The 27,882-nt window shown below is 33.8% G+C and overlaps 1 protein-coding gene across 10 annotated transcripts in view; it reads right to left on the bottom strand.

The window, feature by feature from the left end:
• Nucleotides 1–27,882, bottom strand: part of DMD (dystrophin) — a 1,227,136-nt gene that overhangs the window by 642,355 nt on the left and 556,899 nt on the right. For 7 of the 10 annotated variants that reach the window (XM_035333326.1, XM_035333348.1, XM_035333385.1 and 4 more), the window contains 9 exons: nt 27,420–27,575; nt 21,267–21,437; nt 14,199–14,378; nt 11,991–12,119; nt 10,022–10,192; nt 5,211–5,333; nt 3,537–3,674; nt 1,476–1,628; nt 350–532 (listed from right to left, as the gene is read on the bottom strand). In XM_035333326.1, the coding sequence (XP_035189217.1) occupies nt 350–532; nt 1,476–1,628; nt 3,537–3,674; nt 5,211–5,333; nt 10,022–10,192; nt 11,991–12,119; nt 14,199–14,378; nt 21,267–21,437; nt 27,420–27,575 (1,404 nt within the window). Of the gene's footprint in view, nt 1–349; nt 533–1,475; nt 1,629–3,536; nt 3,675–5,210; nt 5,334–10,021; nt 10,219–11,990; nt 12,120–14,198; nt 14,379–21,266; nt 21,438–27,419; nt 27,576–27,882 lie in introns of those variants that run through there. The other 3 variants (XM_035333372.1, XM_035333379.1, XM_035333393.1) reach the window with 3 other exon arrangements.

The raw sequence follows: 27,882 nt of genomic DNA, 5'->3' as shown, positions 1-27,882 counted from the left end.
TTGAAAATAACGTTATTTCTGATTTACACATTTACTGAACAAAATACATGCATGGCAAACTGACTTTTTTAAACTGGAAAATGTTATGGAAAAATAATGAGGCAACAGAAATAAACATGAGCTTTTCATTGCTGAGTTTTCTGTAACTGGCTAATTTAACTTAAGGGCAATTTAAGACCAAAAAAAGAGAACTATTGTATTAGCATATAAAAATTCCCCCAGTTGCAAAGAATAGTGTTTTTCTTATTAGTATCTGAAGAGTTGACACTGACCCTGAAGCTCTCAATGTTAGTAGGATTCTGTTAGTAGTAGCAGTTGCAAACATATGGGTTTGCCAGTAACAACTCACAATTTCTGCATAGTTGAGTCTTCGAAACTGAGCAAATTTGCTCTCAAAATCTCGCCAGCGCTTGCTGAGCTGTATCAGGGTTGGCTCCACTGCTTTTGCAGCCCCATCCTTAGACAAGCGTTCAGCCTGCCTGTGCACCGCATTCAGATCTTCCTTCTTCTTCTCCAATTCTCCATCAATCTCCTAGTGAGCAAAACCAATACAGGGCCCAGGACAGTTAGCTAACTAGATCAATCAACTTAAAATTAGCAAAAAAAAATCTGTCAGAAATTCCACTTCAATTTTATTGTTGCAATTAAAATGTACAGCTATTTGTTATCTTACAGTTAAACAAAGCAAAAATAACTGAGATTGAGGAACCCCCTTGGAGATGGGCTGTAGATAAACTAACAACTAGTACACACTGAAAACTAGTTAGCAAAGGCCAACAGTTTCCACTTCCTGATTCTTGCTACATTGTGATGGGCAATTGGAGAAATTTATTATTATTATTATTATTTGTTTTTCATTTTATATTTATCAGTAAGGCTCAGCATATTTAGGACAAACATCGTTCGGACAGTTTACACATATGTTATTTGAATCCTTAACATATTACTTAACTCCTATTTTACTCTGTGGGAAACTCAACAGAGAATGAAGCAAAGAAAGACGATGCAAAATAAACTAGGAAAACCTTTGACAGCATGTAAATAAATCTATAGAGTTTGACAGTGATATGTGAATATGTTCTGATGAAAATGAATGTGCTAACATGAGATAGAGGTCATCCATATATCGGTAAGTCATTTGTTCATCTGGAACAAAGATACATAAAATCAATTACAATTTTTACTAAAAAACATTTGATGCTTCTTAATACATTGCACACTCCATATTAACAAAAAATTATTTACTGTTTCAAATAATTTATATAACAATCCATACAGCAAAAAAATACAAGATATTAGCACAACAAAGAAATGTTAATTTGAATACAAATTGCTATTGTTTGCTTTAAATCAGAAATAAACTACTAAACTGGTAGTTCTCTACGTCTATTGGAATATTTGTTTTATTTCCATCTTTTAAATTAATAAATTATCACTCAAAGAGATCTACCATTGTCATCTCAAAACAACATTACCTTTAGCTTCTGCTCATCTTTGTGGTCTGGTAGACTGGCTAACTTTTTCTCAATGTCATCCAGCCATGTCATTAGGTCATCAGCCTGTCTTTTGTACTGATACCACTGATGAGATATCTCTAAAGCCTTTTTTCTTCTTTGAGACCTCAAGTCCTGTTCACAGTGCAGACATTATTAGAATATCAGTTAAAGGCTTATAAAATATCAATTGGCATGTGTGCACACTGAAGGGAAAAACAAAAATTAGGCCACTATTTGTAATTAAATGTTGATATTTAATCAAGTATGTAAGTACTTGAACACGGTATTTTCATCAGTTTAACATATTATTTTTATCTGTTAAAGGTAGCTGAATAAGGCAGAGACAGTCACCAATGTTTACAGAAGTTAAGACTCTTACATAAATGTCAATATTTTTATATATAATATACTTCTCAGAATACTTACTGGACAGATGGAAACACAGCCCACCTGTTATTTAGCTATAAGTGGGATTTCTTGTTTTGTGGTCTCATGTGAAATTCTAGCCTGCATGCAAATTCTGTAGCTATTCAAAAGAAAATCATTTCAATGCAGAAATATATTTAATAACAGGCTTCCTTTTTCTAAAGACCATTTATACACCAAATGTCTTGTGTTTATGACTCAGCTTTATAAAAGTGTTAAAATTTCTCCTAACAGGATATTCAAAGTTGTTGTTTTCTTATATTATTAGTTATATTCTATTTGAATTTGCTTTAATTGTTTAGTTTCTCTCATGAAGAATTCAGAAAATATTTTCACTGCTATAACTTCTTATTAAGAAGTTACCTCCCCCCCCCCCCAAAAAAAAAAAAAAAAAACATATTTTAGATAAAAAGTACTTGGAATAATTTGCTACAAACATTCTTGAATTTTATTTGACAAAGCTGAATGCCTTAAATGAGCCACCCAAATGAAAGTTAATTGCTCTATTCCAAAAAACAGACAGTAGGGATCTGGTGAACAGACTATCACTAAAAAGTTTTCTTGTTCTCCTTAGAAGAAATTAGGTAGTCCAAGACAAACTTAATACATTTCTTTTAAATGTGGATATATATATATATATGAGGAATATATATATTCCTGCTATTCTTTTATAGAATTCAGAGATCTGCAAAACCATAAAAATTGAAATGAAATCCACAGGAAAAAGATGCTGCTTGAAAACAAGTGATAATAAGTGTAACCATGCTGTGCTCCTAGAAATAAGAACTACATTAAAATTTTCAAGAGAAAGAAAAAATATTCCTGCCAGAAATATGAAAAATTCTGCTACAGTAGCCAGAGCCTATGCCTCCAGGTAAGTGAAAAAGATGACCTTCCATATACAAAATTCTTCCTTTCCTCACTTTTATTTTTCCCTGGAAGGATGATACTCCCAATTACATCTCTCAGCTTGTCCAAATAGGATTCACTGTAGATGTTTCTAGGTACAGTATCATATGGTTATACCTCCTTCCAGCTTTGAAATAATGCAGAATTTGGCTACATGATTTTGGTTTTCAGCCTCTTAGCTGCTAGGTCTATTCATATTACCATCTACCCTATCACTATTTTAAAGAGGCTGGAGCTACTTTTCCACCTGAAAGAGGACAACATAATTTATTATTATTATTATTATTATTATTATTTTTTCCCTGAAGAATTAAAACAATTTATTTGTTTCAAGTATGTTCTAAAACTGAAAATCTAAGTTCATGAGGTCTCATTGTAGTTAAGGTCTGGACTGCTGTTGGAGAAACATAGAACATGCATAATGTTAAAATATATATATATATATATATATATCATTGCACTCCAACTGGCAATCCCTGGTTGTAACACTAAAGACAAAACAGCACTTGTTTAACTAGATATTTAAAATGTCTTTTCAAGGCATCAAGAGAAGTGTAGAGGCAAATATATGTTTATAGCTGAATAATTTTGAATGACTTATCTCTAAATAGTAATGAGGATCCATTTAACTTAACAGAGCATTGCCCTGAAATGAAGCAAAAAAACAGTTTTAGTTGCATATGCTTATAATTGCAGCTCTTATACCTTGAGAGCATTATGTTTAGTCTGCAACAGCTGTTGTTTTATCTTAATTTCCTCCCGTTTTCTCTCATCTGTGATTCTTTTTTGAAGTGTGTCACCCCTTTGCAGCAATTCTTTCACTGTGCTCTCATCGTCTTCACTCTGATTTAAAAAAACAAACCACCACAACAACAAAAACAGGTAAAATGGGCATTTAATCTAACAATTGCATCAGTACTAGGAGATCTAGACATATAAACATACACTTCCTCTGATAAAGTAAACATCTAAAAGCTATTTGTGGTTCTACACTGAAGACCCAGTAACTTTTACTTATTTTCTATACATTTATGCACTTGAGAGGTACAAGTAAACAGCATTTGAACACCTACACGTTTGACATTAGATCTTACAGAGTAAGATCTTAAAGTATTTTTTACTTTAAAGCAGAATGAATAGATATAGGTAAAATATTCCACATAACTGACAGTAGTCACTGAAATTATCAGTATGCTAGGGGACCATGTGACTCCTAAGCATTTCATACAATAGCATCATCACAATTCAAAACACCTATTCTGTCATTGAATATGCACTATCAATTTTTTAAACAGAAACTGAGTCTATACCACAGATTTGGAGACAGTTATCTCTTGAACTATGCTAAACATTCCATTTAAAGAAACAGAACAAAATATGCTGAAGCAGTGGAACATTACCCTACCATTCACTTAGAATTTATAACTACAGTGAATACTACCTCAAACTGCTTATGTTTTTCCTGAAAAAAAAAAAAATATATATATATATAAATATTTATATATACGTATTTATATATAATATAAAGAAATCTTTATATATAAAGATTTCCTTTCAGCATTGATATGAAATAGCTATCTTTGAAGAATACCCTTAACGGAAAAATAATACTGATTTTTTATATTGCATGTAAATAAATTCACATTTGTTCTTGCTGAGGATCCATAAAGAGATAATCCATCCTAAAGATTAATTTCTGTCAATGGCCATGCAAGAAATGTCATTCCTCTGAAAATCACTCTGGAGAGAACACACGAGAGTGGCAACAGTAGCAAAGCACAGCAGCATTTTACTCTTGTGTGTGTGTGTGTGTGTGATTTTTTTTTTTTTTGAATATTCATACATGGTGTTACTACTCACAAATAGCAATTTTAAGTAATAAAACTTGCAACATCCACAAATATTATTCACCATATGATCAGATCTGCTAAGAACTAATCTGCACACTTTCCATTTCTTTCAGTGATCATTACCTAGACTTTGTCTTCATTGAATTACTTCTTTTACTATATTGCCCAAATAGATACAACATTCTGAGTTTGACTGGTCTGTAAACCGCTACAGAGATTTTGATATTAATTCCCTGATCTGTAATACTGTCCTGTATAGGACATTGCAGGTAACATTTCTTCTGTGCTTAGTGTTTTCAAAAAACATTTGGAAAATGTTTTTGTTATAAAATTAACTGTAAAATTATCAATAAAACTTTTAATTAATAAACTAACTTGGAAACTTTGAATTTATAATATTAACACAATAAAATTTTGTCCAAGTCATATCACAAGATCTTAATATAAATATGGAAGTTTCTAATTTTCACCCATGTCTTTTACATCTCCCTGCCTACTCCACTCAAGACTTCCATTTCAACCAAATTACCATATCTTTATTGAAGTCCTCCTCTTTCAGATTCACCCCCTGCTGAATTTCAACCTCCAGTGGTTCAAGCAATTTTTGTATATCGAAGTCAAATTGTTCCAATTCCTTCAAAGGAATGAAGGGCTAAAATGGGAAAAATACAGAGATTATTTAAATTGCATATTTAATAGCTCTGTTAGAAACATAAACCAGAAGAGACATCTGTTCTATCCCGTATAACTACTGCAATGGTAATTTTTTAATCTTATGGAAAATCATCTATATCATACAACTTGAACTACCCACATAAATAAAGATCATTGTTCAATGATCATCTACATTTTTCATATAAGAAAATACAATAATTCTGTGGTGAGTGAATACATATATTTTTTTAATTTGATATTCTCACATCTGTGTAAGAATAGGTTCAGAGAAGCAGTGTAACACAACAATTTGTCTAAAGAATTAAATGTTGACACTACTTGGCTAAATCTGATTTATCAGAAATTATACAGCAACAAGCGATCCATTCAGATGAATATCCACCTCCTACTACCAATGGAGAACAATTTCATGATAATTTGTTTCATTGTTTTAAAATCATTGTTCTGTCAAAAAGAATAGCAAAAATGCCAGGTTAATTATACAGCATCCATCTCAAAACAAAAGACAGCTAATCTTTGCATGAGATTATGCAAAGATTATGCTATGTGACATCCTAAACAAACAAACTAGAAAACAAAACCTTCACTAAAAGAACTTGTTTCAAAAAAGCCTCAACAAAAATTGAGGTTAAAAAAATCTCACCCAAATAAAATAGACACAATTCCTCCAAAACGAATCACAATGTAAATTAGGGTGGTTCACTTTAGCATTCAGTTTTAAACTCTAAAAATGATCCACTTATGCACCATCCTTTATCTATGTGCTACCTGAGTGCCTGTGGATAGCTTGATGTATAATATGCAACATATTTATTAGGGAATCAACAGAAAAACCTTTATTGTTTCAACTATTTAAATGGAGGAACAAAAAATAATTTCTTGAAGATTCTGGCACAAAATTTAGATTTAAAAGGTAAGTAATGCTTTATGATCTAGAAATTCTCAGATGTACAACTGTCTACTTTTAATCACTTTTCTTTTACTATTCCCACTAGTACTATTGGCATTTATTATAGAGCATAAGTTTGTAATCAAGATGATAACAATCAAAATTATTCAGTAAAACAAGAGAGACTAGACATCATCTAGAGTCAGAAGATCTGTAAAATATTTTCAGTTGTTTTACAGATAAGGTGGAAGTCTTAGGGTGAAAATACCTTACTTGAATTTTATTGATAATTTTAATGAAAAAGATTTTTCATACTTAAGCACATTAGTGGAAATGTAATAACGTATGATATTTTTTATAAATATAATCATACTGTGCTCACAAATTTTCATCAAAAAGCTCAGAACTATACTCAGAAAGCACTTAAACTGAGGTAGATATAATAGCAAACTAATCAGTAATTTCTTCTCAAATGCTCTGAAGGATGTCTTCAAAAGTACTTAAATCTCAATAAAAGAGAAATCAACTAATAAAACTAGAATATAAAATAACTAATCTCTGACAGATGCTAAAAACAAAACAACAAAAAAATGATAATGGGGGGAAAAAGGCTAATTGAAATTCCAGTAATTTAATTAAATTAAAACAACAACAACAACAAACACACAACACATAAAAATGTCAAATCTCAGTACACAATGATCTACTTATCTCTTCATTTTATTAATTCAGGACACAACAATTATGCACTAGAGTTTATTGACTTTACATGCCATTTCTTATTTACTTCACTATTATACTGGTAATTGTTAGTATTTGAAAACATAATTTGCAAACAGATGAGAATTGACTGAAATAGATTATGAGCTTACTATCCTCTTGAATTGATTTTTTTCAATGTCATTGCAGAGTGAATAATTTTATCTAAGTATGAATAAAGAAAACAAACAAACAAACAAACAAAAAGTGTAGTATCACCACTACTAATTTTTCATTCCATAAAGCTGAAACTATGACTAAGGGAAGTAGGACCCTACTTCCATACAGGTGGACAAACCAAGCCACAAGGCCATCGCTAGTGGACAAACCAGCAATTCAGTCCTTTTTATGAATTCAATACAGCAAGACAGTAGCATAGTCAAGAGTACAAACAAGCCTTTGCATTGCTATCTTTTGCAATACCTAATCCTATAAATAATCTTTGTCAATCACACCCTACCTGTCTATTCTACAAGGCCCTGGAGAATGTCCCCTAGACTCTAATCTACTGTTAAAACGATATGCTGTAGCGACTACTTTCATTTTACTAAGCAGATAGAGTATAAAGCTTAGGGAGATGCTGCCATTCCAGATCATTTTGCCTATACAATCATAACTCCTGAGTGAGAAGGTTGACACTTTGAAGACATTTGTAGACATTTGTAGGCTATGTTCTAAAGACACTTTTTCTGGACACACATCTTTTTCCCCTTCTTTTAGTGAGCCTAGAGTGTACAATGGAAACAGTTAATCAATGATAAATCATCTACAGGCAGTCCCACCATTCCCTAAAACAAGCAATAGTTTCACATCACCTTATCAAAGGATATATCATCCCTAGATGCTTACAGAATTATGGAAGAGGATGGCAAAAGCCAGAAGGAAATCCATACTGCAGATAGCAGATGTTCACAATAGAAATTTTTCACAACAGAGTTTGTGCCAAGATGTCCTCATCTGTCTACAGTTTTTACTTCTGTACTAGGCATATGAGAAGGACACTGGAACTGCTGAAATACTACTGATGGCTGACAGGGGAAAAAAATAATAATAAATTATCATCTTCCAAGGCCTCACGGGACAAAGGTACCACAACACAGTCTGGGCATCCTTTAAAGTCTGGGGGACTTCACTAATTCCTGAACCAAAATGACAGGCCTTCTTGAAGGAAAGTTCTCTGCAGATAACAGGAGAAAGAGACGTGTAAGGCCCAGGTAATCTGTGACAGTTTTTACCTTAACAAAGGTCACTTTATTGAAGTGTTAATGATTCACCTACTTCGAGACATAGTTTTCTCCAATTCTGGACCAAAAAATAAAAAATAAAAAATCTAGGCATTTCTATGTAATAACATTAACAGTGATTTCAGACATTCAAAGTAAAGATGACAACCAAAAGTAGTTGTCAAATAGTCAAGCAATTAGCATTGCTTCACTAATACAAAAGAGTATTACTTTCCCAATGCAGAATTCAGTGAACATTTGTACTACATAAACAAGTTAAAATTACAGAAACAATTATATATAATACATTTTCAAATGCGACTGTACTGTGTCTGTCTGGGAAGGAGTTAACTTCCATCACGGCAGCCCATACAATGCTGTGTTTTGGATTTGTGGCTAGACCACTTTTGTTAACACACTCGTGTTTTGGCTATTGCTAAACTGTGCTTCCACAGCATTTTTCTGTTCCCACTCTCAGATGAGGAGGCTGAGGATTGGAAAAGAAGCTGGGAGGGGGACAGCTGGGACAGCTGACTTGATTTGGCCAAAGGGATATTCCATATCATATAATGTCATGCTCAGCAAAAAGAAAAACAAAACAAAACAAAACAAAAAATCACAAGGGAGATGAAGAAGAAGTGGGGTACAGCCTCCAAGGCAGCCACTGATCAGAAACTGGCTGTGTCATTCTGTCTGGGGGAGGTGAGTGATCACCTTTGTGTCACATGCTCTTTTCCCCTCTTTTCTCAATCTATTAAATTGTCTCAACCTGAAAGTTTTATTTCTTCCTTTCTTTCAAAGCAAACATTGACATAACTCACATTGCTTAATAATTTCATTCATTAAGCTTTTTCATAGAACATACTCTTTTCTGTTCCACAAAGGAAACCTAAATCAACTCAAATATGCACAAAGAATGTGCTGGTTACACAGGCCATTTAGCCCTATGCAAGCCAAAGCAGTAGATGAAAACTATGTCCCTTTGCTTATGCTTTTCTGAGGTTTATTTCCTGCTCTGCCACTGATCTTTTGGTGCATTGATTTCCAGTGCTATTACACTAGCCAAGCAAATACTTAAGATGAGGATCCATGCACTCCCACTACCCTATGTATCAACCTGCCTACTTTAATCTGCTAAACAGCTCTCCACAATAAAAGTAACATAAACAATGGAGAAAGGAGGTAGTTTATGTCCTCCCTCATTCCATATCAGATTAACTACTTGGCTAAAAACGCCCTAATCCTTACTGAATTCAGGTTCAGTAAAGTACTTAATCTAATTGTAGAGGTGACTGGCTGAAGTATAGTTGATGTTTGCATATGCATACATCCACACACACATATATATATATAATCTTGGTGAGTCACAGCCTCACAGAAAAAAAATAAGTGTGCATTTAATGAAAATTAGCTGCCCACAATGAACATGCATCAAAACAGGCTACTCATATGACTTTGAAAAGATTAAGAATCTTATTAATTCCTAGATGATACTCATTTTTGTAAGTTAGTGAGGTAAACATTGTTACATGTTTATATAAAATCAGTGAACAGTTCTAATTGTGTAATAATGGAAAAAGTCCCTCAATACAAAACAAACAAACACATACAAACAAGTAAACAAACAAAAAACACCTTTTACATTTTAAAAAACATGTCTATTCCTAGGATTTTCATTTTTTCCCTTAAAAGCTTAGCTTCTGGAGAAACTGCAGCCCACTAAGTAGTCTTAGCTGCACACCTTATATAGATACCATTTTGTATGCATCTCCATACTGAGGCAAGTCTTCCTACCTTTCCACTCTTAATTCTTTGTGATATAGCCGCAAATCGCTGGTTGAGCTCTGATAGTTTAGGCTCTATTACTTTCCTGCAGTGATCTCCACGGTTTGTCATCAAGTCTACTGCCTGGTCACGCACAGAGTCCACCTTTGGATGCATATCATTCAGCTCAGCCTTTAAGCGCTACAGTCCGTGAGCAAGAGACAGGGCTTGAAGTTAGTAATAAATGCAAAGAGAGAGAAAGAGAGAGAGAGAGAGAGAGTGTGCAAAGGAATAGGGAGCAAAACCACAAAGCAAATTCAGAAAATTATGCATGAGCGTGCAAATACAATATAAATACTTTAGATAACATTCTCACATACATCCCTTCAAATTTATAGCAGGAATGTATCTATATATCTGTTTTCAAATCTTCTAATGGAAAATAATGGTGAACATTATTTCTAGACAGGTTCTCATCTGCCATGATACAATCCTCAGCATAGCTGAGGGTACACTCAATTGTTTTATGTCCCTAAAGGTAAGAAGAGCTGCTAATTGTGTTAAGACACTGGGACAGGTTGTGCAGAGAAGCTGTGGATGTTCCCTCCCTGAAAGTCTTCCAGGTCAGGTTGGATGGGGCTTTGGGCAACATGGTCTGGTGGGAGGTGTCCCTGCCCATGGCAGGGGGAGGTTGGAACCTGGTGGTCTTACGGTCCCTTCCAACCAAAACCATTCTGTGATTCTATGATCGTAATTCACACATTATAGAACTCAATGTAATAGTTGCTTTCATTACTGTTCATACTCATATTGGAGGTAGGGAAAAATGACAAGAAAAGCACCAGTGTGATTTTTTTTTTCCTATAAATTTATCACAAATTAAAAAACAACAACAACAACAACAAAATACCTCTTCTGCAATAATAATTTTAACAGTTGATCAGTATGGGCAGCCACAAAGAGATAGCTACAGTAGATAGTTTCAGTGAGAGTTTCATTGTGAAATGCTTTTGTTCAATACAAGTATATACCTGCATTGATGGCAAAGATAATTGTGTTTTGTACCTTGAGGTGGCAAAATTGTTCAACCTGCTACTAACATCTGTCCTGTAATCCTTCTGAGATCAATGAGCCATTGATTTATGCTCTGCGTAAGTGCTAGTTGGAAACTATGACTGCCTTGGAATTGGTAAAGATTTTATTTAGGAAATGGTATCATTATGTTAGTGTCAGCAATACAATTCTGATTTTGATTTGAAAACTGTTTCTCAGGTAATATGTAATGACCATGGCATTCAAGAGAAGGTAAACTTTCACACTGAGTTTGAAAGCCAAAAAAAAAAAAATCCATATAGATCACAACTTGAAGTTGTTTGACAAAGAAGTTGTTTTAAATAAGATTAACAGTCACAATTACCTTATAAGACATTTTTTCATCAGTTGTTCAAATGATGCAATAGGCCAAATAAAATCTCCTGATCAATACACTAACCCACTGTTACACAGTTTGTTCACCGTATGATATTATTGTATGTGTTGTTGAATGGGCATCAATGCAAGCAGCATTTAGAGGATTATAACAGTCATATGACAGAGATATCAAATGCAGATACCATAGATATCAGAAAAGAATCACAGAAAAAAAAAAAAAAAAACAAAAACATAAAGAAACTAAAAATGAAAACACAGAAAAAAGGGCTTGTGTTTAACCAGTTCTGCAGAAGAAGTATCTTCCAGTAAACATAGGTTTAATAAGATGCTGTTCTACACACCATGAAGTCCCCAAGACATAATAATATATCCCGTTTTATTTCTGCAGGGATTTAACTTTTGATATGTGGTGCAAGTTTATTAAGTAATCTACATGCTGCCACAGGGCAGCCTTATCACAGAGAAAAGAATGTTAATCAATTTGTGATACCTTTCAAAATATGCTAGTTCTGACATATTTCTTTTTAGAATAAAATTAATGCTTTCCAGAAAATCACATTTTTTTTACCTTAAGAATTTCCTCTTTTTGCTGGGGCTTTTGCTTATCAGATTCATCCAGCAGTATTTCAGCACGATACATCCAAGTCGTGACATTAGCTACTTTCTGATCAAAAGCTTCCATGAGCTTTTGATATTCCTGTATGTGAAAAAGGTAAATACTGCATACAACAAAGTCATCAGAACTGAAATAATAGCCATAAGTATGCCAACTGTGGCAAACATGCATATATTATGAAACTATTATTATTTTTTATAATAGCTGCTTGTTTTGTGAAGGACAGAATCTATTTTATGTGTTTGCTCTCACTTTATATGTATTATTTACTTGAAAAGGCATTCTAGGAGAGACAGAAGCTTCCAAAGAGACAGGCAGGATGGTGATACAGTCACAGCAAGAAACAGGCATCTGCAGCTCGGTGCGACTGCTGAGAGGAACAGGAAGCTTATAGCCAGGCCTACTGAAGGTTAAAAGAAATTTCCCCAAAAACAGGTACAGAACTCTTACCTGAGAGCCACTGAAGTGGATTGAAACTAAGTTTGAAACAAAGATGCACTTGCAAAATCACAATCAAAAAAGTTTACTTTGTATATAAAACTTTTATTTACATTTCAATGATCTTCTCTGCTTTCCAAATCTACTTTTTAAAAAGCTATTGTAGTTTATATTCTGATATATATATATATATATATATATATATATATACATGAAAACCTTTTGTCTTTTTTGGTGAGCACACTAGAATGAGTTTTATGCATATCCAACTCAATATTACAGATGAACTAGATGAAGTAGATGAACTGTGCAGTACATGTTTACCACATACCTGAGATCAAAGATTTTGCTATCACTGTCATTTGGCCATCACATGTACATAAATGTATTTTACACTGATCTAAGATCAGTAAAAGACTAACTCCCTCTCTTATACCTTTTTTTTTTATTTTATTTTATTTATTTATTTATTTATTTTTTAAATCCTGGGTTCTGGTAAATATTAACAAAATAATTCAAAGCAGAGGAAGAGAGAAAGTGACACATATCTATACCAGTCTATAAACTCCGTTATGTGTTTCTTATAATCAGTTCTACATTGAAGCTGAGCTCCTACATCATACTGAATCAAATGCATAAGTCTTCCAGATAGAGCAGACATCAGCAGATGCTTGCACTTATGTGCTGCCTACAGACAAAGAAGCCCTGTAGTGATGCTACATATCCATCACAGAAGCATTTTCTGAGCCACTTGGTCTCTAGTGAAGCTATACGGCATCACGCTCTGGAAGGCCAAGTCTTGATAAAGGCTACTGTATTCCTGTAACCAGTTTCTCTGGGTTTTCATTCTTGCAGGAATAGGAACAGCATAAATTTTCCAAAGCATTCTGTATAGTTAACAACCTTCTTTGTTTAAGGGTTCAAGCTATCATCTGTTCATGACAGAATCACTTTAAAGGAAGAATTCAGTTTTATGACTACCAGTAGTTCTAAGCAGCTGGGGCTCCTGAGCCTGTATTAAATGTGGTTTAGGGATTTAGTTTGGACAAGGCTTAATCTGGTCCTCTTAACATATCCCCACCAAAATATGCACCAAAAAATGCCCAAAAGAGGCTCAAGGAGTTCTGAAGGACTAAATCATTGGTTTTTAGCACCTTAGGTATATATATTGAGCAGGGCTTCTAATTCACTTGCCTCTGAAATTAATCTAGTTCAACCACACCACATCTACTCTGTGGACCAAAACAGCATGCAAGTGGAGACTTATTTCCAAACTGTACTATTGCTGCAAACAGAAATGTTAATGTAGCCAAACACAGCCATAGTTGTTGGTATCAATACCAAGAGTTAATTTAACTGATTTGATTACTTCTTTTATTCTATTCATATTCAAGGAGTCTAGGTACTTGGTAAAAACAAACAAACACAAAATGTATTTTATTCATCAGGAGAGAAAAAAAAAAAAATACAGTCCAGGAACCACTAAGGAAGACAGGAATGGGAAGTGCTAACAAACAAGACTTCACAGAGCTCACTCACTCTGTAAACAGTCTGATCTTAAATATATGCAACATACTAAACAAACAAACAAACAAACAAAACTGATTGTCTTTGTATCAGTGTATTAGATAAGCATACTCTATGGCACCAGAAAAAGCAACCGTATGAGGATGAGCATTTACAACCAAGCACCAATATTACCCATGTGGGCATTTTTCTTACCAGTAACAGGTTGAACCATTCCTCAGTACGTGAAGTTACTGCTATCCAATTACTGTTAAGGAGACTGAGTTTATCTTCCACTAGACTTTCTTTTCCTTTCAGCACTGTCTTCAGATTTTCTCCTAAATCACCAATGCTCTTAAGATTGCCTTGGCGTTTCTCAATCTCCTTCCGTGTTGCCTACAGGAAGCAAAATAAAACAATAAAAATTCAGAAAATTAAATTGTCCACACCAAGAAGATCAGACAGCCTGTAAGCTCATACTAGAAAACACTCTTTTGCTTCCTATAACTAGGGAAAGTGTTCTGTGAAGAGTAAATAAAAAGTAAATTGCTTTAACGCTGATAAAATTGTGTTCTTCATATTCTCATAATAATTTTTGGTAATAGCTTCGTTTTAAAACGTGAATTAGCTCTCATTCAATTTTTCAAAATACAGTTTTAATACTTTTTTTTTTTTTAAAAAAAAGAATCTATATTTTACAATATTTACTTGAGATATTTAGTTTGCATTTAATAAAAAGACATAGCTATGAAATAGCTTACATAATAAATGTGGCAATAACAAAGCATTATGATAACATCTCAAGATTTCCAGAACTCCACTGAAACTAGTCTTATGAAATATTTTAATATTTTTTTAATATTTGTCGGTGCAATCTTTTTTTTCAGCAGAAACCATGTTCTCCTGTGCTGATAGGTTTCTTGTTTCCTAGCTGTAGAAATGCATCTTTTCATTCCACTTACCTGGAATTTCACTAAGTGAACTAAAATATTAAAATAAGATAGTATCCATAGACCCTCAAAGCTTGAATGGCTAAAATATACATGCAGTGCTACAAGATCATATGACCTCATATATTTCATAGCACCGCCTTACACTGTTATCATACTTAATGTCAACAGATTTAACTGATATGTAAGGTCACACAATTTACTCATCATTCATGTCTTAATATACATTGCAACATGCAAAGGGTCCAACAAAAGAAGTAAAGACCATCATATTTAGACAATATCTAAAAAGGCAGGAATTTAATACTAAGCATTGATGGGATGCTGCAGAGCGAGACAATCTCTTTGAAAGCTCAAGGAGAGGGACAAAGTCCTTATACATAGTATCAGATATAACTAGTGTCTAGAGAAAATTCTCTGAGCTTCTAGTCACCTGATTGCAATGATGCAGCTGTATGTGATCTCTGTTTATAAAATAAAACTCCAACTGGAAATGAAGTGGTCCAAACTGAACACAAACCAAAGTTGAGAGAAAAGAAAGAATGACTGGTCTCCAGAGTCACTGATTTATCTTTGTTAACTTGAACACACTAAAAGAAGAACCACTTCTAAACGAACTACATTCACAATTCTTCCATCTTAGGATCAATGGTGTTACTGTAGAACTGTCAATGTAGAACGACTTTATCCCCTTCATGCTATCACACCCCTCAAAGTCACCCATCAGCATGATTTTGTTAATGATGTGTTGCTGGGGAAAGTAAAGTTTTCAGTTTGCAATAAAGACATTATAGAAATTGTTCTCTTATGTACAATAGCATCTTAATAGTATATCCAATTTACTTGGCATATGTTACGTTTAAAACAACTTCTTGTGTCCTATGCTTCACATAATTAATGATTTAATTTTGTAATTGTATTTCACAGAAAAGATTTTATGCTTGCATTTCAAGTAAGTATGAGAAATTTCTCACATTCTACCAATTTGCTCAAATACAGAGAACTTGTAATAGCAGAACTGAGAGATGAGTGAGATTATTAATAAACCATAAACTAAAAAATTATATAACCTGAAATAGAGATTTTTTTCAACAGATTCATGTCAGAATGAAGGAAAAACAACCTGCCATTTTCCAGTACAATGTCATTGGTTTCACAGTGGATTAAAATATTATTATTATTATTATTAATAATAATAATAATTTGCCTATAACTCGGGATAGACATTTCTGATCAGTTTTATCACCTTATCTGAACAATTCTCTGCTATTTGGAATCTCTGAAGCACATTTACTATGGGTTGTGATTTCCTTTATATTTACATATACAAAAATTCAGATCTGTCTTGGGCTATATACATCATTCATAGAATCATAGAATATCCTGAGTTGGAAGGGACCCATAAGGATCACCAGCTCCAACTCCTGGCACCTCACAGGTCTACCCAAAATTTTAGACCATGTAACTGGTCTAAATTAAACTGGTCTAAACTTTAGACCATGTAAACTGGTCCACAGTCCAATTGCTTCTTAAATTTAGACAGAATTTATCAATATTAAGCCTAACTAGAAATACAAATAGAAGGATCAGATAATTAAATGTCTGTTAAATAAATCTTCCATCCAAAAGCTGGGTGTATGCTTTGTGATCTCTCAGAAAAAAAATCTGAATTAATGGCACTTTGCCTCATCCCAGGCACCGCTCCTTTCACAGTAGAGAAGTAAGATAAACCAAAGACTAGGTGCACCTCTGGGTAATGTGAAAATTAGCACTCCTGTGTATTATTAGAAAGTAGAGTAATAAATAACTAATGACATAACTAAGCAACAACAATTTTCCCACCTTTAAAACAAACAAACAAACAAGCAAACAAACAAATAACTTTGAGGCCATCAACACAACATCAAAGTGAAAAAGCCATCTTCCAATTACTTCAAATATCAATTATTCAGAGTTCTTACATATGAAATCCTGGACCCACTGAATTCAACTAGCAGGGTTATAATGACAGCAGGAATTCCACACTGCATTGTCAGCTAGGACCTCCCCTGTAGTATATAATGCATTACATCCCAGGTAAACTAATAATTATTATTTTTCCAGATCTTCTAAATAACATACATAATATCTTATTTGATAACATTTTTATTTTTTAAATGTGACCCTTCTTCATCCAGTGACAGTCTACTTACATCTTATTCATTGCAACATAACAGATAGTATTGGACCCATATCTCAGAGGGTTTCTGAGTGGTAGTTCACAACAGTAATACTGTTGTGTATCAAATTAAATTGCTACTTTAATTACTTTTTTTTTTTTTTTTTTTTTCAGGCAAACCAGAATTGTAACTAAGTAACAAGGATGATGTTTTGTTTTTATAATTTTTATTTGTAGTTTAGATATGTAGATTTAAAAATTCAAAATCAACAAAGGAGAGAAGAAAAGTTATGCCTCCACAAAACCTGTATATTGTGAATTACTCAAAAGTAATGCTAATAATTCAAAGGTATCTAAAATAAATGGTGGGATTACAAAATTAATGAGAAACTGACATTATGGCCTTCTCAATAGCTGATTATATACATTTATTTGTTTATTCACAGCACATCTTCTATTTTTTATTGCATTCTGGCCATTTCACTGATTTTACTGACAGGAAATATGGTGTTAAATATGTTAGCTAATATAATTCTGAGTACTTAAAGCTAACTTTATACTCACTGGTATTATGTTCTCTAGCTGAAATATAACATTAAAGTACTAGAAGAATTATATTGCTGATAGCAGGGAGCGACAGAGATTTTCCTGGTAATACCACCTGCCTTTTCCTTTTGGAGAATATGGTTTCCTGGTAATCTAACCTTATCAGGCCAGCTCCTGATTAAAAGACAAATAAAACCCACAATGATTAATGTCTTCCATGATAAATATGCTCACTAACTTAACTCAGTCTTCTAATTATAAATAGATTTTTAATATAGAATATTTAATGACTATTTTTCAACTTGCATGTCATTTTTCTTATCTATTATAACAGAACTGAATTCAAGTGGAAAGATTTAGCTTTTCTCTACTGAGTAAAAAGACAACTCAGTCTTTGGTGTATTGCTCATCTCATTTCACATAACTCAGCCAACACGTTTTTGTTCTGTCCTTAGAAAAATTCTAGATGTGCACAAATAACACATTTCCCTTCATGTAAAGATTGCTGCTTTTCATTAATGTCATTTCCTGCTCCACTTGGACACTCCTTTTTACTTCTAGGTGTCTATAACTTGAAGACAATGTTCTCATGAATGATTTTGTTCTTCTATAATTATCTTTGAACTCCCCTGAGTTCCATTCACTTTTATAAACTCTTGGGTACTGAAAATGGATTAGAAATGAGTGCATTAATAAATATAACTGTTACCTTGTTCTGTAAGGAAAAAAGATTATGATCTCTCTGCTAAGTTAGACTTACTGCTGCACACATCTAATTTTCAGTTCATTCATTCTGTTGAGTTCTCCCCCGCCATTTTCCATGTTAGTTTTTCTGCATACTTTCCTCACAATGGCAATCTGCTGGGCCTAATTCATCTCCTGGTGCATTTCATTAGATTGGTTACTGTCTTCAGCAGGCTACTTAATCAGGAAGTACAAAGCCCAAAGCTGTGACATTAATCAGATACTGTGCAAACCTGTTTCTGGGGACTTAATTATTGACATACCTTTTTTATGATGCCACACTGAAATCAATATAGAAGTATCAGTGGCGTACTTACTTGTGAAGTCCTCACGATGATTTTAAAGTGTCCAAGGTAACATGAAACATTTCCTGTCTTTTAGTGGGAGAAGATTATTTTGGGAAAAATATAATAATATCATATAATATCTGCACATATTATATTTGGAATGATAAAATCTGCCACTGACACTATTTGTTGGATTGTTCAAAATTAAAAGTGTGCTCATATTTATGTGAATATTGGCTTGGACTTCCTAAGGAGAATCAATCCTGATAAAGGAACTGTGAATACATGCAGTAAATACATAGTTCAAGAAGAGGCAGCTGTTTTCATTCAAAGTTGTTTAGCTGATCATTTTAGTGATCAGCTGACTGAAGCAGAAGAGCTGAGGTACTACATGATGTCAGACTTATATTAGGGGTATACACTGGAGTTGAGGGCAAAATTTGCTTGTTACTAGGATTTCTTTTTTTTGAGACTCTTTATGAATCATTTCCTCATAAGAATTCATAATACTGTAGCATTAAGAGTAGTATGTAGAGCAGTTCACCTGCTTGATATATTTTTCAGGTTACATTTCTCATTTTTATTAGCTTTTGTTAACTTTTTTTGGATCGTTATAAGGTAAAAATATGTTGTACTTGTCATAGCAAAAGTGCGACATAACAAGGACTTCCCACTGTGTAACTGTGCTAATCATCAGACTTTAAGTTCTAATTATGCTATTTCTGAAGCATTAAGGTTCACATCTAACAATTAAATGTTATCAAAGACAAATCTTTCTATTTAACCTGCTGTGAAGCTATACATGTCTGAATTAACTTTCCTGAAAAAGTACGTAGGAACACACAGTTTATATTTCTGTTTTGGTAGAAATGTACCGTGTAGTTTAGCAACACCAAAGATTATTTTTACTTTCTTTACCAGGTAAATGGACTGAGTCATGGACTAACTCGCAGTTTAGTTTGGAGGCATGGAAAACCTCTATCATTATCTAATACAGTATCTCTTAAATTTCTGACATATCCTATCTTATGTGTGATAAGATCACAATATTGATCAAAAGTGATGAGAGGAACTGCGTAATATTTTACTGTGAAGGCAGCAAGTGAAAATGAGAAAATATTATGCAGGAATGGGGTATCTTAGGGTTTTCAAGTTGGGGTATCAAGGTTTTTGTTCCAAAGCCAAAGTAGTAATAGTCAAAGAAGTAACTGTAATATAGAAAAACCTGATCTTTACATATGCTCAGACATTACTTTTAAAACACTGTCATTCTTAGGGACTGATGACAAAACGCTCCATATCTCACAAAAGACTTGTAGTGTTTTTGCTTGTTTGTTTTTGTTAGTTTTTGCTTGTTTTCTTGTTACTCGTTTCATAAAGTACCAGTGTTTTTCAAGGCTGAAGGCATCTTATAAAAGGGTTAGTGAAAGCTTGAAAGGGGCAGTTAAAAACAAAACAAAAATACACACATATTCAAAAAAATACAGAAAACTAGAAGCCAATTGTACACCAGTGCTTGAAACCATTAACACCTTTCAAAGAATTTATAAAGTTGCCTGCACATTATTCAGGACCATACCTATAGAGTATGGTGAAACTGGTAAGATGTTTAAATAATTTGTCCTTTTAAGCAAAGCTGAAGTGGTATTTTTTTTTTTTTCCCCACAAATAAACAATAATGTTTACAGTTTTTTGTTGTCTTGTTTTGAAATTATATAGGAGCACTTACTCAGAATGCTGCTGACTGCACATAATTATTTGGAAGTTTAAAGCTTTGGATACTGATGACCACGGTTTCCTCAAAACCACAGATTTTGTTATGTGTATATAATGACAGTGTGGTTTGCTTATGTTCTGAGTTAGAATGGATTTTCCTTACATATGCAGAATATAAACTAGATTAGCTACTGTTGAATGGCACTGTGCAAAGTCTTTATAACACAGAGAGATACACACTTTGATGTAGAACTCTTACATCCCTTTGTGATTTTTATGTAATCTGTGGTATATGTAGCAATTTTGAGGAAGTTCCATTTTAGGATTTGAATTTTAACCTAAACTAAGAGTTTGAAGTGAGGTAACATGGAAGTAAGAAGCTCCCAGAGTGAAAACAAATGAGCTACAGAACAAACAAGGTAAGGGAACAAATATTCTACCTCCTGGCTGCTATCTGAACACATGGAATATGCACCCTTCTGACATCCTTAAGCTTTCATTTATTGGATGTTTAATACTTTTCTAACCATGAGTAGAATGGGATGAAAGAGAAGGCATCTCTATTTACATAGATACTGGATGGATAATTAATAGTACTCCCTGAAAAATGAATTTCTATCTTTAAATTCATCTCAGTGAGGATTATTGCAGTATGGAGGTGAATTGTGCTATGGATACATATATATAGACCTCCATAGTATATATATGTAAAGAGATTAATATGATTAAAACTTTTTGAGCATTAATGTTATTGCAAGATAATGCCTTAAAAGTTACAAAGTTCTGTAAATTAAAATGCTATAATCTTCATTCTCTTTTTTGAGCTTTCTTTAATATGCATCAACTGAGATATATAAAGGTACAGTGTGTATTGCAATGTTACCTTGCCCCAGGCAATTTCAGCATCCAAATTGCTAGGCATTCCCTGCACAGATGATCTCCTTGTCAGTTCTGCATCTGTTGCTGCAAGCCATTCTGTCAGAGCATTAATTTCTTTTCGTAGCTTCCGGGACAATTTCAAGCATTTCTCTAACTCTTGCTTTTTCTCTGTAACCTGCGGAAATAAAACATGTGTTTCTTAACTCTTCAGTCTAACTGGTTTGATGACTCATATAGTATATTCTATGTGCCACTTTCATATAAAAGTTTGACTTTAAATTTTACAAGCCAAGTCACACTTTTAATACATCTTTCTTTAGTTCTCTCAGTATCTGCAATGTTGCTGCTAGAATGCAAGTACCTATAACAAAAATATGTGCATAAAGAGGCTAGTTTGATCTAGCAGAAGACCCCTGCAAACCCCCTCATCTCTTTTGAAGTCATAAATAGTAAACTTTAGAACAAAATTAAAAATAGCAAAATTTAAAACAGATGAATTAACAGGCTTTCCCTGAGACACAGCATAAATGTCAAAATCCTTCAAGGAGTAAGTATATTTTCATACAGATGGCTATATAGTCATATTGAATACTCAACATTTTCTATCTGTGTAACTACACCATACAGAAGAAAAAAGACTCTTCACCAAATGAACCCCCAAATCTTCAAGCACAAAAGTCATTGAATGATGTCAAACTAAGGCAGCACAGTTAAACTTAAGATTTGAACTTCTTGGAATAGCTTTTTGTCATCTGAATAACAGTCTTTAAATGTAGTATTTTTGCAAAGGATTTTTTTTCTTCTTTTTCAAAGCAAACAAAAAATCAGCAGAAACATCCCTAATTTGTAGAATCCTTTCTATGGTGTAACAACATCTGTTTGGGTTACTGTGGAACATTCAGTTTGCACTACATTCTTTGGTGTGTTCTTTATTAAAGCTCTCTCACACACCTCCCACCACCTTTTAAAAAATGTGTCTGCAACTTTAGTATGATGCTCCCAGAGCAGAATCAGACTCATACACATCCTTCAATAGGAACACTTGTAGTTTGGACAGATTTTGCTTTCACAGAGAACAGGAAAACCAAGGTGTCCAGGAATACCGTGTCCCCATACAAATCTGTTTGACATTGACTAAAGATTACGCACCTCTGTTCCAAATAAATCAACAACAACAAAAAGGTAAAATGTACATTTTCCTAGAGAGCTGCACAAGCGTTTACTATGAGTAGGCTGTATTACAGATTTTTTAAAGGAAGTTTAGTCTGTACACTGTAAACCCAAGTTTCTTTCCCACAGTCCACAATCCCCCATCATCGCCCTCTCTCTACTTTGTTCTCCTCATCTCCTATCTGTTTTGTCACCTCTAGTTTCCTTAGAGCACCAACCCCTGCTCACATTTGCCTGTAACCTGTCACCCAGCTCAAGTCCCGTGAAATTGATTCTGGAGCTTTTACTTGGGAGTCTTCACCACAGACTTATCTGCAGCACCTTTATGTTTTTCTTTATACTTTCCAAACTTTATGGCCTATCTAAGTCATATACTCCACCACTTCCTTCCACTCTTCCAGCTACCCATGTTCACAACTTCACCCTCACTGCTTCTCAGTTAGTATTTGTACTGGGTCTGGCTGGGATGTTAACTTTCCCTGCAGCAGCCCATACAGTGCTGCGCTCTGCACTTGTAGCTAGAACAGCACTGGTATCACACTGGTGTTGTGTCTGCTGCTGAGCACTGCTGGCACAGCATCAGCTCAAACCCTGCTAAGGGGTGGCCAAAAAAGTGAGAAAGAAACATCACCAGGGCAGCTGACCTAAACCAACCAAAGGGATATTCCATACCATATGATATCACACTCAGCAATAAAAGGTGAAAAAAGGAAGAAGAGGGGAGGGGTGGGCTCTTGTTGCAAAAACGTCTGTCCTCCTCCCGAACACCGGCTACGTGTGTTGAGGCCCTGCTTCCAGGACATGGTCAAGCATCGCTCATTTGTGGGAAGTAGAGAGTGATTTCTTTCCCCTCCACTTCCACATAGCCTTTACTTATTTTGTTTTGTTATTCCCTTTCCCCCTCCCTCTTCCCTTTTCCCCTTTTTCCCTTTAGTTGAATTGTTTAATTAATAATAATATTTCCTTAATATTTTTTTTTTTCTCTTTAATTAAATTATCCTTATCTCAACCCGTGAGTTGTTCTTTCCTTTACTTCTTCCCCTCCTCTTCTAAGGAGGTGGAGTGAGAGAGCGGTTGTGGTGTTCAGCTGCCTAGCACGGTAAAACTACCACAGTATTTTCATATGCTGAACATTCTGGATGAGAAGTAATATGGACAATATATGTACTATTTTTAAAGTTATTTTAAGCATATTAAAAGAACTGGTGCCTGGAAGGAAGGCTGAGTATTTGTCTTGACTGTCCTTTAAGGTATTTTGGTTAACATTCTGCGGGATGGGAGGAACACGATCTTCCCTACAAGCCTCTGAGCGTGTTCAGGAAGAGGTAAGTTTCTGAATATTTAACAGAGCAGGCAGAAGACTAAGTGAAGGGGTCTCACATAGGAACTTACACCACAATGGGCATTAAGAGATTGGTAATTAGAAAATATGAATTAATAAATTATGTTCTGCTGAAATTAAAACAAAATGCTGATCAATGAAGGTGGATTGAAAAAGTGCAGTAGGTCACAAACATTTAAAAGAAATAACCTTGCATGTCAATTAGTAATTGAGATTGTAGCCACTGATTTTTATTTATGCATTTTTTAATTGCAGCCTTTGTATTTCTCCCTTAAAACAGTAAAATCATTAATAAAAGCAAATTCATCTTGAATAAATACAAGCGTATCATAACTGGAACTTCTAAGTTACACTTTATTTTAGTTGCTTACCACCGCCCATATCAAGACCCTGTTTTTGCTTAATTTTGTACACTGTGATTAATTTTCCCCACTTGTTGACAGTAAGACTATTTCTGTTGTTCATGAAATTAGGATTTTTTATTTTTATTTTTTGGGGGGGAGGGGAGGAGGGTGGTGGGCTGCAGGGGGACACTTTCAATTTTTTTTCCATATTTAGATTAGATCTTCTCCAACAGTACAACCACTGACAGCAAGTACCATTATCTACAGTAATATCAGGTATCCAAAACTGGTATCAGTGTATTCTAAAACTATGATGGCTTTTGAAAAAAATATTTGTATGGCTCTATACATCTCTAAACTCTGTATACACTGTCAATAATATACTCTTCCTATGCACACTGTGTATATCTGGAGGTTACAACTTTATCAGTTCCTGCTTGTACTTTAAACATAAAGATGTATTTCTAAAGACAAATAGGAAACAGTGCCACCTTAAGGCCTTCTGTTCCAGACACTGATATCAATACTCTATATTTAAAAAAAAAAATTAAGCCAAGTTAATGATATACTTGCAATAATCTTTGTCTGTAATAATAAGAATACAATGAAAAAAAAAAAAAAAAAAAAAAAAAAGATATTTAAGGCAAAAATAGGTATTTCACATCCAAATACAGCCAAAGTTGAATAGTCAAATTCCTGTGCAGCACTGGGATTGTGAGGAATCACTCTGGCATGCATTGCCCTTAGGAGAACAGTGAGAACATTATTACTGTCACTTTGTTTTAGAGAGTCTAGCCCCATCTTCTGCTGAATTATCATAAAGTGATTTGTGAGCATGCTACAGACCCTACATCATAGCTACTCACAACTAGCACACCAGCTAAACTGTACCTACTTGTGTATATATGCATACATGTGTTTCTGTCAAAGAGAGAATAATGAATTCACAAATGAGTGAACGCAAGCACAGGCATGGAATACTTACATTAAATGCAACCACTACCACATGACATTTAAACACATTTTGTTTTTTTGTAATTTCATTTCAAGACTATTTACACTGAGGCCACCACTAAAGTTTAAATATCATGTTCTCAAAGCATATTTGGCTAAAAACAAAGGGCAAAACTTCTGGACAGACAAAACTCATTTCCAGACCAAAAAGAGGTTTATAATCTGCTACTACCTCATCAATTAGGTTTATTGATAGGAATAGATATCCATATATGTATATGCTAAAAACAAAAGAAGCAAATTAAAAATAACAACAACAACAACAAAAAAAATCCTCTTTTCAAGGGGAAATACTTCTAGGTTCAGGGTCTCAAGTATTGATACATAGAATATATAGCAAAACTCCAGTAGGTGTTGTACAAAATTAGTAGAAGTTATTGTAATTTTTTTGTCCACTTGAGAGAACAACACTTCAGCATGTTTGAATTACTGAATTATACCTCTCACACACTCTTAAGAATGTGCTTATTAAGCATCGTTTTAAATATAGGGGACCTACTGAAACACTATATATGAAATCACACAAGTGAGTCTACACTTGAACATGTGTTTTCCCTAAGGAAACTCATTTCAGTCCTGAGATACTATTAGTTACAGCTACTATTTTATTTTTTTTTAATCTTCTTCAAAAGAAAGGCCCTGGTTCTCTAAACTCAGTGCAATCAATTAGGGCTGAAAATGGCTAAGTTATTATCCCAGCTCTCTAATTTTTGGCATTTGTGACCCTCTAAAACCATCAGCTACCATTATATATGAAAGTAAATGTGAAAAATTAAATCTAGGACAACAAAGGCAAAAACAACACTACAGATTTTTGAGAGACGTCAGTTTTTGATATTTCTCACTTCAGATAACTAATGGCTTCCTAATGGCACATTTTTATTCCTTCATTAGTTGAGAGGTTTCCTTAAATAATGGCACCTGTCTAACTGCAGATACATTCAATACAATGTAGGAACAAATGCTACAGTCGTTTCTAAAATAATGGAGAAAACAAATATATAATCTCCAATTATAGCTCTCCACACCTTAATTAAGCAGACTTTTCAGTTTTCTTTACACTCAAGAATCTTGATGTTTTTTAATACCTTTATGTTCTAATAAGACAGAGACCTGTTTTAATTCAAGTTCCCAAACTTGTTTTATGTTATTGTAATCAGTGGAACTCAATAATCATCATGTGCTTAAAACACATGCTGACTGATTAATCATTTATAGTTTCCCAAATTTTTTTATTTTATTTTTATTTTTCTGTTGGTGAAGCTGAAGTAAGAGAATATTTGGAATGTATTCATGTACTCCTCCTAATTATATGCTAATACACACTAAGTGGTCAAACTGAGCACTGTACAAATGTCAGAATTTTTTTTTAAAAAACAAGTTTTCTAAACAATTATATTCCAAGGCAATACGGTTCTCATGACAGAGATCAAAGGATGATCACTGTTGCTCAACATGAAGAAATGTAATGATCCCTATGGAACAGAGGATGACAAATGAATAATTTAAAATAATAATAATAATAATAATAAAATGCTTGCTCATATCTGATATCTGACATGTTCAACAATGGGACAGTTATTCCACATGCTCATAAAAGATATTCTATGTGATTCATATATATATATAGGATACAGCAAACAGCTAAGTCAGGGTTTTCCATGAGATTTAAACAAGGGAATAGTTATGACAAGAACTGAGCATAGTTGTAGTTAAAAGTCCAGAGGGCAGATGAAGCAAAGCAGAGTGGTACACAAATGCCTCCTGGGGAAAGTTGCAATAGCAAGAACTTATGGTCAGTTTCTGGAAAACAACAAAGAGAAGCAAAATACTTAAAGATCTGAACAATCAGAGGCAGAAGAAAACAAAAACTAGAATTCTCTTTTATCAAGTAGCTCATTGGGGGAATAAAATATATATAAAAAAGTTATCAATTCACAAAAAGTATTTTTCTGACCTGACGTGTTTTGAAACTAGTGACTGAGGCATTAAGAGGAAACAACACCTACCTCTGCCCTCTTCCACCCAAACCAACAAACTATTAGGAAAAAATAAAAATAAATAAATAAAAAAAGGTAAAAAGACTTGGGAAGTATAATTTTAAACTTTAATAAAACATTTTTTATTATTATTTTTCTAGAAGTTTCTTTTTTTTTTTTTTCTCAGCACAACTCAATAGCCATTCTGATGACTGCCTTTGCCTCATTAACTTACCATACCAAGATTATTCTTCAGTTTGCCAGTTAAAAAGAGAGCGTAATTTTGTATTACCAAATACACAGCTTACCTTTGCACCCAATTCATTATATTGCAACTTCAAAGCTGTAAGCCTTTCATCCAGTTCTTTTGGGTTCTCTGTTTGCTGCTTTTGAACAATCTGCCTCCCAGTTTTTATCACTGTTTCCACTTCAGACTTCACCTCACTAAGGCTTTTATATAATTTCTAATCAAACAGAAATATGAAAGAGAAACACCCCCATTAAAAGAAGAATGATAAAATGATCACAGAAAAGATAAAGCTATTAGAAAGATGCACTAGATTTCTCTGTAACATTTGCTGCCAAAAAACACCATCATGCATGACATCTAGCACCTCCCTCTCCCCTTTGAAAACTGGGGAGTTGAGAGTGCTCATCAGATACCAGGTATGTGACGTAAGGGTAGAGAAAAACTCGCCCTTTGTGTGTCTGTATCTATAAAGTGCAATTAAAAGTTTATGAGAAATAATTATCACTTTTTCTAAATCAGAA

The sequence above is a fragment of the Oxyura jamaicensis genome, chromosome 1 (assembly GCF_011077185.1).
Source record: "Oxyura jamaicensis isolate SHBP4307 breed ruddy duck chromosome 1, BPBGC_Ojam_1.0, whole genome shotgun sequence".
NCBI classification, from domain to species: Eukaryota; Metazoa; Chordata; class Aves; order Anseriformes; family Anatidae; genus Oxyura; species Oxyura jamaicensis.
Note: the sequence above shows the minus strand (reverse complement) of the source record. Positions and strands in the feature narration are given on the sequence as shown.